The sequence below is a fragment of the Seriola dumerili genome, unplaced genomic scaffold (genome assembly GCF_002260705.1).
Source record: "Seriola dumerili isolate Sdu_G_001 unplaced genomic scaffold, Sdu_1.0 BDQW01000216.1, whole genome shotgun sequence".
Taxonomy (NCBI): domain Eukaryota; kingdom Metazoa; phylum Chordata; class Actinopteri; order Carangiformes; family Carangidae; genus Seriola; species Seriola dumerili.
Window position 1 is genome coordinate 4,364,021 of NW_019174471.1, and position 10,963 is coordinate 4,374,983.

General features: G+C 38.6%; 1 protein-coding gene across 2 annotated transcripts; it reads left to right on the forward strand.

Moving 5' to 3' along the window:
• Positions 1-747: 747 nt before the first annotated feature.
• Positions 748-10,411, forward strand: LOC111228191 (leukocyte elastase inhibitor-like). 2 transcript variants are annotated; one of them, XM_022753994.1, is made up of 10 exons: positions 748-837; positions 2,098-2,286; positions 4,493-4,594; positions 5,838-5,978; positions 6,284-6,401; positions 6,800-6,942; positions 8,038-8,115; positions 8,375-8,464; positions 8,560-8,740; positions 8,929-10,411. In XM_022753994.1, the coding sequence occupies exons 2-10, from the start codon at positions 2,110-2,112 to the stop codon at positions 9,153-9,155; spliced, it is 1,257 nt and encodes a 418-aa protein (XP_022609715.1). In that variant the 5' UTR covers positions 748-837; positions 2,098-2,109; the 3' UTR covers positions 9,156-10,411. The 2 variants fall into 2 exon arrangements, with proteins under 2 accessions (XP_022609715.1, XP_022609716.1); XM_022753995.1 differs by lacking the exon at positions 4,493-4,594.
• Positions 10,412-10,963: the final 552 nt, after the last annotated feature.

The following is a 10,963-nucleotide window of genomic DNA, read 5'->3' on the forward strand; positions in this document are numbered from 1 at the left end:
TTGTACAATCAGCTTTCTCCATAAAGGGCTGTCAATTCTGGAACAAATGACTAACTGAAATCAAATTAAGTCCAGACATAGACTCCTTCACAATAAAGGTTAAGTGCTGCTAAAAGCAAAACAGAGCTCTACTCATTTCTAGGCAACTGTTTATATTGTTAATTGTTTTTGTTTGACTACTTCTAGCGTGCTGTTGTTGTCTTTGTTTAGACTGTTCTATTTTTAGCTAATTGTAGGGTATCATCAACTGTGTTGTCTGTTTTGTGTTGTTTTTACTATTGACTTTTAAATCCATTACACATGTGTAAAAAAAAAAAAAAAGGTCAACTGGAAAAGGAGCAGAGAATTAGCAATAGCTATAAACTCTTTGTGCAACACATTAGTTTCATACCCTGTTTTGAAACTATGTTAAATTGCATTGTCCCAATCAAATATATAAATAATTTAAACTAAACTAAACCACTTGCTTTAGCAGGGATGAAGTCATCAGGGCAAGTGTGATGGATATGTGATTTCAGACTGTGTGAAACAGTTTAGAAAATGAATGGGAGTATAATCATGTGTTCACAAATCAGTGAGTCAGTGTTTGGACCGTTTGACTCTGAAACCATAGCAATAATTACCATTTGAGTGAGATAACTTCAGAGAAAGGGGGGGGAGGGGGGGCGAAAGAAAGACTTTTTATCTCCTCGGCTTCCATAGAATGACACATGAGAATGCGGAAGAGCATTTGGGGCGTGTCAGCTCGTCAATAATAAAACAGGCGCTGGACAGTGAAGTCAGTCTGTTACTGAAAGACTCCTGATCATCCCAGCACTGGAAGGAAAGAGCCTGTTAGTAAGTAAAGGATGCGTCACACTCAGCTCGTGATCGGAGGGTTTAATTGTTTAGTTTGTAGACTTTAACTGGTTTAAGGGTGCAGGCACAGTGATTTATTAATTGATTTTACCGGACAGGATAAACAGGAAGTTCTTCATGCTACAGGTGTAAAGTCCCAGTTTGACAGTGAACTTGGTCGATACAGTCAAGTCTGACGTTATGTGTGGTGTGTTATGTAAATGGTGCTATATGTAGTTGTAAGTATAAAATCACGTTTTAGTGCCTGTAAAAGAATGCGTTTTCATTGTGAAATCCAACAGATATATTAACCCTCTATTTTTCTACCATATTCCATTCAGAAATCTCCAAATGTAATACTATATTTACAATCTGGTGGTGAATTTGCATACACACCACTAAAACTGCTGCTAATTTCAATAAAATCCTAAATTCCTATTGGTAACAACCACATATTACTATATGGTAATGTATTACTTTATTATAATATTACTATAATATTGCTTTTTAATATTAATAGGCTAATAACTTATAGATCATAGTTACAAAGTGCTTTTCGACAGCAGTACAACATGAAAAACTAGAAATTAGGCGGTAAAATTAGACATTTAAACCGAAATAACACAATTCATATCAGTGGAAGGAGCCTTGCTGGTTATTCCGAAGACTCGGCTGATGAGAAAAGGTGACTGTGCCTTTGCTGTTAGAGCCCCCAAATTGTGGAACAGTCTACCCACTGAGATCAGACAGGCTAGATCTTAAGTGTCTTTTGAAACTCTTCTTAAGTCATTCTTTTATTAGAAAGCTTTTATAAATGTTTGATATGTTGTTGTGTTTTATTTAATTCAGTCAATATTTGAATGTAACTTACTTCTGTTTTATGATGTTTTGTTTGTTTTAATTTCCCTTTTTTCTTTCTGTTCAGTTCTATATAAATAAAGATTATTATTATTATTATTATTATTAATATTATTATTACCATAAAATAAAATTGAGTAGACTCCCAGTGCCACAAATAATGGGAATATTTAAGGTGGGTAAATAGAAAGTTTTGAAGAATTATATTGAATGATTTTAAATGATGTTAATATATCGTCTATCAGGTATTTATATTCAAACACAAACAATTTAATTATAAATTGATTAACTTTCAGTAAAGTTTGGCTCACAAACAGAGTGAGATAGTAAATTGGTTAGAGATAAAATAATATTTAAAATGTGTAGTGTAATAATGAAAGCTCTGCCCTCGTTTCTTTGCAGACACAAGACACAATGGCATCATTAACCCCTCTGTCCAAGGCCAACACCGGCTTCGCTCTGGCTTTGCTCAACAAGCTGAGCGATAACGACAAGACCGCAAATGTCTTTTTCTCTCCTTTTAGCATCTCTTCAGCCCTGGCTATGGTGATGCTGGGGTCTGGAGGCAACACGGCCAAACAGATGTCAGAGGTACAGTTCACGCACACACATACACGCACACACCGACACACACGCTATTTTTGTGAAACGTAACATGATATCAGAGGTTGGTGCACCTGGTTATTCAGTTTGATATTGTGAAACCTGTTATTTGACATTTTTGAAAGGTGTCTTTGTTGCCTGTTCAGTGGAATGATGCAGATTTCTCATGAAATTCAAGTTCCCATGATGTGACGCCTCTGTGACACTGAAGATTAATGCTTCAGAAAGACAGCGTTTGATCAAGTTTGATAGGAATGAAAGGGTGGAGTGGAACATTGGGGGCGTGTAAACCCACATTCAGTATGAATCACCAGTTTTGTTTTCCAGTGTCAGCAAAAATGACAAAGATCTGCTCTGTTCAGACTCTGACCAGGATTTATGGAGGGCAGATCTGTGTTGTGTTACTATAGGAACATGATACATAATTTGGAAGTGTAGGGGCAATAAAGATCTAGGTACAATAAAGCAATCTGTACACCTTATCAGTTCCCTTTATGTGCATATGCCCCATATGTTCACTTGTCTGGCTACCTGGGAGTTGTTCAACGTTTAATCACTGAATGGCTCACAACTGTCTCATCTCATTATTAAGAAGTATGGAGATCCTTAGGAAAAATAAAAATAATAAATTATGCCCTCACACAGTGGCCGTCTGTAGAATGAACAGCAGAAAGGCCTCTGTGATAACCAGTACAATGAGACAGGTAGTTGAAATGTGGAAGTTGATGTGCTGTAAAACACGAACATTTAGTCACATTTTTCTAAACGATTCCTAAAGCAAAACCACACCCAGGAAGTGTGAATATGTATGAGGGCCAGGCCCTTGCCCTTAATCCACCATGTGCCGTGGGTCAGGAAACAACTCCAGTCATTTGAAGTGATCATGTTCTGGGGGATGATGGGTAATGGAAGAGCAGGATGACAGTTAAGAGTAATAAGGTTATTCACAGTATGTGAAGTTTATGTCAAGACAGTGAAATGTAATAGCAGTATTTTCTGTAGTTTGTGCCCCTCTTTCATCTGATGCAACAGAACTAGGGGTATTACCTGGCTGTTTAACAGGGACATGGTCTTTTTATATACAGTGTCATTTCATTATGCAGAGTAAAGAGCCACAAGACAACCTGTTTTGACTTAATCATGTCCTGTGTATAAAGGCTGAGCTTCTTCCAAAATGTGGCAAAATTGTCAGCAAATGGGATGTGAATCATTGTGCTTCCAGCCAGATGTGATGACAGCAGCTGAACTTCCACCAGAGCTGCACCAAGAACCAAAGTGACAGAGGGGAGGGAGGGAGTGTCAGTGTCATGTACTGTACAAATACTGCAGTAGGTTGATGGGAAAAAGAAATATGTGCATCAGGAATGATGCCACCTGAATTTGCAAAAACTTTTTATTTATCTCCTTGCCAAACACCACCTTCATGTGCAACACTGGTACTTTTATTCCCTTGTACATTATTTTTCTGTCGGTGTGATTCTACATATCAGCTCACTGCAACACAAAATAGCAACGTAGCTGAAAGCCAATGAATATGTATTGTAGGAAAATGAAGAATGTAGGTTATAGTTATAGTTTTGCAAAGTTGCTTAAATAAGTTTATATAAAATATGTTGTAATAAGCCCCCACAGCCCGGTCAGATGAACTGAAGTACTCATTCATATACATCACCTGTCATGTTCCAAATATGTTAGATGTCATTAAACTCAACCAGCTGTATAAAAATGCTACTTTTCAAACAGTTGAACCGTCGGTGAATAAATAGAGAATCTCTGATCTTGCAGAGGTTGAAGTTGTTGCCTTGCAGCAGGGTGTGGTCAGTGCACCTTGACATCATTCTTGGGTGTGGTCGCTCTTCAGCACCACACAGAAAGACAATGTAACATAGAAAGTCATGACGGTAGATACCAATGCAATTACTTTCCAGTCCAGTAATACATAACTACAATCATCGTCTCCTTGTGTCTTTGTGTTGAAGAGAGGTTTATCCCACAGCTGCATGAAAAACAAAATTTTCTGCACTTCTCTCTGATCAGCTGTTTGACCTGGCTTGAGTTTGATGGTAATGTACAAGGCCTGCTGAGTTTGACTCAACCCACACATCGCTGCTTGGATGAAATTGTAGCTTCCTGTACACAACCAGAGACACATTATGTCTAACTTAACAGTGAACACTACCAATTGCGCCCTTAGGTCCTCAGATTCTGTGAGGCAGAGCAGCCACAGCATGCGGGAGCACAGCAGATGATGCAGATGCAGCAGCTGGTCCACTTCAACCTGCCAGACATGCTGAAGGTGGTTACAAAGCCAAGAGTGCAGGGATGATAAACTAACTGAGGGGCATTTTACTAACAGGTGGTCTAGGTGGTGTCATGTGGTGGAGGGGACCTTTGGAGACAGGGATCTTTCACTTGTTTTTCTACTAATCTCCAGTATGCTGCTATTTTGAAACGAATTTAGAGAAACGCAACAATGCAAGGGAGTAGCCCTACTGAAGGTTTAGTGTATGCGTCGACTGTCAGCTCCAAACCTCATAGTGTTGCATAATTCACAGGAATGTAGTACTGGCTTTTCTATGTATGGCTTCTTTTTGGGTGTGCTGTTTATCTCGGATAAGAAGCTGTTAGAAACCACAGTGAGATTAAACACTTAAAACGTTTTAAGCAATGACAACCCATCAAAAATGTATTAGGAAAACTGAGTACACACAAATGAATCTGTTTCCTTTTTTATGTCTTGTGTATTACTCTGATAATGCCCTTGTATGTGGATAAAACCAAATTTGGCAAACATCATTATTACAGTTTGCAGAAGACGGTGGTTTATGTCTTGCTAATATGGATGCACACCAGCCAAAACATACCATCCTAAATTCTTATTAAAAAAGACGGGCCTTTGTTTTGTAAAATAACCGTGTAAATACTTTAACACCATGGTGGAGGGATGCTGTGTGTCTTCATGGGAATCTTTCTGGAAAGGCTTCAGTGCCTGGGCAGGTTTCCATGGGTTCTTTAAAGTCAGTGTGAAAGGTGTTCAAATATTTTCTTTACATTTTCCATGTCAGTTTCTTTTTGTATTTTCATTTTTGCCATATTTTTTTCAGTCAAAGTTGAGATTTTGTGCATCAACATTGACATGTCAATGGTTCAGATATTTTCAGACACTACTACTGGAAGTCATCAGCTTTCATTTCTTTCCAGCATACCAAAATGGCCCAATCTATACACTGTGCTGTGTTATACCAGATTCTGTGCTGATGCCATTTGCATGTCCAAATTTTAGATACCTGACCTTTTCGTTTTTATGACCAATTGATTTACAAGAGAGAGATTTACAACCAAATCTATCAAGTTCATTTTTGGAAATCTTTCCAATCCATCATCATTTAACATAGTGTAGGCAAATACTTAGCATGGAGCACCAAAGACGACAAAATTGCTGATGTTGTCAATATTGTCATCACAAACTCTGATTATTAGACTGGCGTAACACTGGCTCAGTGCATCTCTCTAACACCTCTTGTCTACTTTGTCCACAGTGTCTGAAAACCAAGGACCTTCAGGATGATGTCCACAGTAGCTTTGCCCTCCTGCTGAACGAGCTCAACAAGCCAGACGCTCCGTACGCCCTCAGTGTGGCCAACAGACTGTACGGGGAGCAATCTTACCAGTTTGTTGAGGTTTGTGTGTGTGTGTATTTCAGGATATATATATATGTGACTATGCATCTTCATGTGTGGGTGTGGTGTTGTTTACAGAATGTGCGGCTGGAGTGAATGAGAGGCTTAGACAGGAATCTTAAAGCATGTAGTAAAATGGAATGATGAATTAGGGAGTGGGCAGCAGGCCAGCATACAAGCAAGTAAAGCAGTGACTGTGGAAACACTCTCTCTAGCTGTAATGGCTTTTAATTCCACTAAGTCAGGTGAAGAGGATATTCTGTTTGGGTGATCAGAATCAGTAAATGCGTTGCTGGTGGTTCCAGGGTTTCCTTGAAAAAACCAGGAAGCACTACCATGCAGAGCTGGAGTCTGTGGACTTCAGCAACAGCTCCGAGGCAGCCAGGCTCAACATCAACAGCTGGGTGGAGAGCCAGACACAAGGTGGGTCATACACACTTATCAGTATGCTAACACCTCATGTTGCTTAATCATAGTTTTGTGTCAGTCTCATCTTTGTATGCAGAAATAGCTGGATTTCCAGAATTGCACATTGACATGCAAACTTTTATGACTTACAATGCCATGAGTTTAAAAGATTTCTCTACGGTGGCCTGAAAGGGACCAGAATTCCTTTCAGTTAGAAAGGCCAAGTGCTACTTTAATCCAGTTTTCTTGGTATTAATACTGAAAGATTACATATTAATATTGAAACGATGCTGTAAATAACCCTGGAAATGAGGACTCTTTCCAATTTTTCCATGTGTTCAAATAAATGTGGTTTAACTAAATTCTACACTGAGGAAACATGGCAATCATTTCAAATTGTGTGCTTTTCTTAGGTAAAATTAAGGATGTGCTGGCCGAAGGTGTGGTTGATAACATGACCAGGCTGGTGCTGGTAAATGCCATCTACTTTAAAGGCAACTGGAACAAGCAGTTTCAGCAGAGTTCTACACATGATGCTCAGTTCAGACTCAACAAGGTAACACTGCACAGAGAAAACATTCAGTGGACAAACGCTGTTAACTGAACTCACGTCTGGGTTTGTGAAACTATATTGCATGATACCATGACGCAGAGATTAATATCAGACATGTGCAGTCGTATCCTGTCCGTCTACTGATCTGACCACAGCTCAGTAGAATCAAGTGAAAATGAGAGTGGTGCGTACGCTGCAGGAATATTGGAAAACCAATTCATCTTTTTTTAGTCAAACAAGTGAAAGTGAAAAGAGAAAATGCACAGTCTAAGGTTCTATTTCCACTTTCTTAATGAAAAGTAGCGAAAAGGGTTCAACTTCAGGGCCATTGCACGAAACCTGACCACAGGAGAATTTGGAAATCAGGGGCAAAAGGGTGAGAGTCTCATCACTTAACAAAAGTTAACAAAATTTGTTGGACCCTTTTCTGTTGCATGTTAGTCAAGATCAGGAGAAAACGTTTCCCAATAGCTTTTTAAACATGTGACTGTTAATCATGGGTCACTGTGGTCCAGTAAAAAGGACATTGTAATACTTCCATTTGGTTTAGGGCGTCGCCTTTTCTTAGATGTGTTCATAAGAAAATGTTGCTTAAGTAAGTATAGAGTTTGAGTCTGTAGATATTGCGTTATTTATTGACAAATGATTTACCAAAGTAAAAAAAAAAAATTGAAGACATTGGGCTTTACTCAGAGTAATAAAAAGTGATTTGGCTTTGAACTGGTCTACAAAAAGTTTGAGCTTCAGTAAGAGATTTTGATGCTGAATATTAAACTTATTCCAGAGCTCAAGCATTTCTCACTGAGGCGTGTTGTGCATCTGCCTCCTGAATGTGAACTGTGATGACTGTTTTTTGTGAGATCAGCAGGACCAGCTTTTCTGTCATTTTGTTTCACGTTAACATCCAAAATGCAGCTTAAGGCAGCTTTAAAGCTTAAGCTTGTGTTTTGCTGCCTGAGTATGTTTCACTCACTCAACAATGATGTCATGGTGTACCAATCACACCTTGTTGTACACTTCTACATCACTGCAACATGGTCATATGTACTAGATTTCAGCTGTTGTTAAGTTACACATGTTTCTGTTTGCTGTTTTCAGAATGACGCTAAGCCAGTTAAGATGATGCACCAGAAAACTAAGTTCCCTTTGACCTACATCCCTGAAGCCAACTGCCAGGTAATCAAGAGATTCACTTAATTAATCAGGTAATACAGTATGTCTGTTAACTGACCTGGCAACAAAGGCAATCATTTATTACCTTTCTTAATGAGGTTATGGAATATGAATGAGACTGACCATGAGTCAAAGAAAAACCGATGAGATTTTGGTTATGATCCAGACTTTATTTTTACCATAACTATGAAACTATCACTGTTTTTGATTGTTGCATGTAAACTCATAAGCTATCCAATATTGGAAAAATGCTGTTGTACAGATTCTGGAGATGCCTTACAAAGGGAAGGAGCTCAGCATGCTCATCTTTCTACCTATGGACATAGAGGACAGTTCAACTGGTCTTGAAAAGGTAGGACATGCACACTATTACATTTCCACATATAAAGATGCCCACAAGACACAGACAAACTGATAATTGATTGTCCATTTTGTGTCCACCCCCAGCTGGAGAAGGAGCTGACTTATGAAAATTTTGTGGAGTGGACTCGTTCAGACATGATGGATGAAAGTGAGGTCCAGGTGGGCCTGCCTCGGTTCAAGATGGAGGAGAACTATGACATGAAGGATGTCCTGGTCAGCATGGGCATGGTGGATGCTTTCGACATGATAATGAGTGACTTCTCAGGTAGGACACGTACCTGGACTATATCGGAAATCTTCATATTTCATTGTAAAGATCAGGACATGAAAAACCTGAACTGGCTCCTGTCAAGTAAAAATACTGAAGTTCCTCCCAAATCAACATCAACATGAAGGGTGAGAGCAGGTATTACATTTATTTAAAATATTCTCTGCCTCTCTCTTCTGTGACAGGCATGTCTCCTGCCAACGACCTGGCACTGTCAAAGGTCGTCCACAAGGCTTTCGTGGAGGTGAACGAGGAGGGAACCGAGGCTGCTGCTGCTACTGCCGCCATCATGATGCTGCGCTGTGCACTTCGTCCAGCCACCTTCATTGCAGATCACCCCTTCCTCTTCTTCATCCGACATAACCCCTCCATGAGCATTCTGTTTGCTGGCCGTTACTGCTCCCCTGAGTGAGGACTACATCACTGAGAGCAGTTTATCTCAACTGGAGGGGGAGTTACAGTACATCTTTAATTGCAATAGTATAGCATTTAATTTGGTATTACTTTTAAAATGTCGAGAATCACCGCTCTAGTGTTTCCTATAGCTAATCACACCCTGACTTCCCGTCCTATATTTTCAGCACCAATTAATGTGTAAAAACTATGGTGCTGGATTTTTCTAAACTGTGGCTTCTTGTCTGCATCACTTCTTTCTTGAGTGATTCTGTGTTTATCCTGTGCCTCCCTGAACATTAGATTCCTGCTCTCATCCTGGTTTACTTAATGTCTGTAATACATGTTTGGCCCTTTTTGCTGCTGCCTCACACCCTACATAAGTTTATCTATCCCATTAGAGCAGTGGTTCTCGAACTTTTTCTGGCATGCCCCCCTTCAGAAGTGAAAAAAAGCCGCACCCATACACAATTTTTATCTATCATTAACAGTAATAAGGGAGGCATCTAAGAAAAAGGGATCCATGTTGTATTTTAATGAAATAAAAGTAAGCACAGCAGCATTAGCAAACTCTGGTTTGTTTATTTTTCCCTCGTAAATCATATTCATTCAACTTATCTTCACTCCATATTATTCCCTGGTCATCCAAAACCCCCTTGAATTGGCACCACCCAGTTTGATAACCACTGTATTAGAGTCTAGTTTGTGTTATCTTGTACCTTACACGCTTCGAGGGAATTTGCCTTCTCTGTTGTGCCTTTTTCATCTGGCAGCACAGATGTCAACTGTGCCTTTATAACATGTAAAGATTTGATGGTTGCAAGATACTCTGCACTTTATCTACAGACCATGCAGTCGTTCTATATATTCAGTTAACCAAAGAGAATATTGCGATGAAATCACATTGACAGATAGATATGTCCTGTCTGATTATGTAACGAACACTTATATGGAATTGTATCATAATGCATATAATGACTATAGACTAGAAAGAACAAGGGTTTGCATGAAGTTTTGAACTGGGTCCAGGTCTTTTTCATGTATCCTAATGCTTTTACACATGGAATAAAAGTGTGTGATTCACAAATATTGTATATCACTTTTAAAGAAAAAAATGCTTTTTATTGTCATTTTCTCAGATCTGGTTCAGCCACATGTGATAATGATATTGTTCAGTTTGATTATTCATTGTGGCAGTGTTAATAATACACTGTTTGTCTATGAAAAGTCTTGTTACTTACTGCTAATGTTGATAATAATAAAATAATACCAAAATTAAAGTTTATAGTTTATAGAGCACTTTTCATGCAAGAGAGTGAAAATGAAATAGCACAATAAAACAAGGTCGAATAGAAGAACAATTAAATAAAGTGATGTAGATGATAGATAAAAAATAAATAAAATTTAAATAAAAATAGAAACCAGTAAGAATAAAAAATTATGTAAATAGGTTTTCAGCAGTCATGTCCACAGCCCGTATGTCTTATAGCACTTGACAGGATTTTCCACAGCTTTGGGGCAAAGTTTAATAATTAAAAAAAAGTTGCGCATACCTATTTTCTTGTGTGTAACACTTTGTGTTTTTAAGAGCCTAGCAGTAGAAGATCTCAGAGCTTGTGAAGGGATAATAAAATGACAGTCTACAATGTAAGCCAGTCCCAAACCATTATAAACCTTTATAAACAAGTAAAATAACCTTGAAATCTATTCTTAAAGATACAAGGGGCCAATGAAGTGTAGCTTCACTGAGGTGATATGCTCTCTCTTCATTGCAGCATTGCAATAATTTAATTGAAATAAAAGCATGAATATTTCTTTCAGAATCTT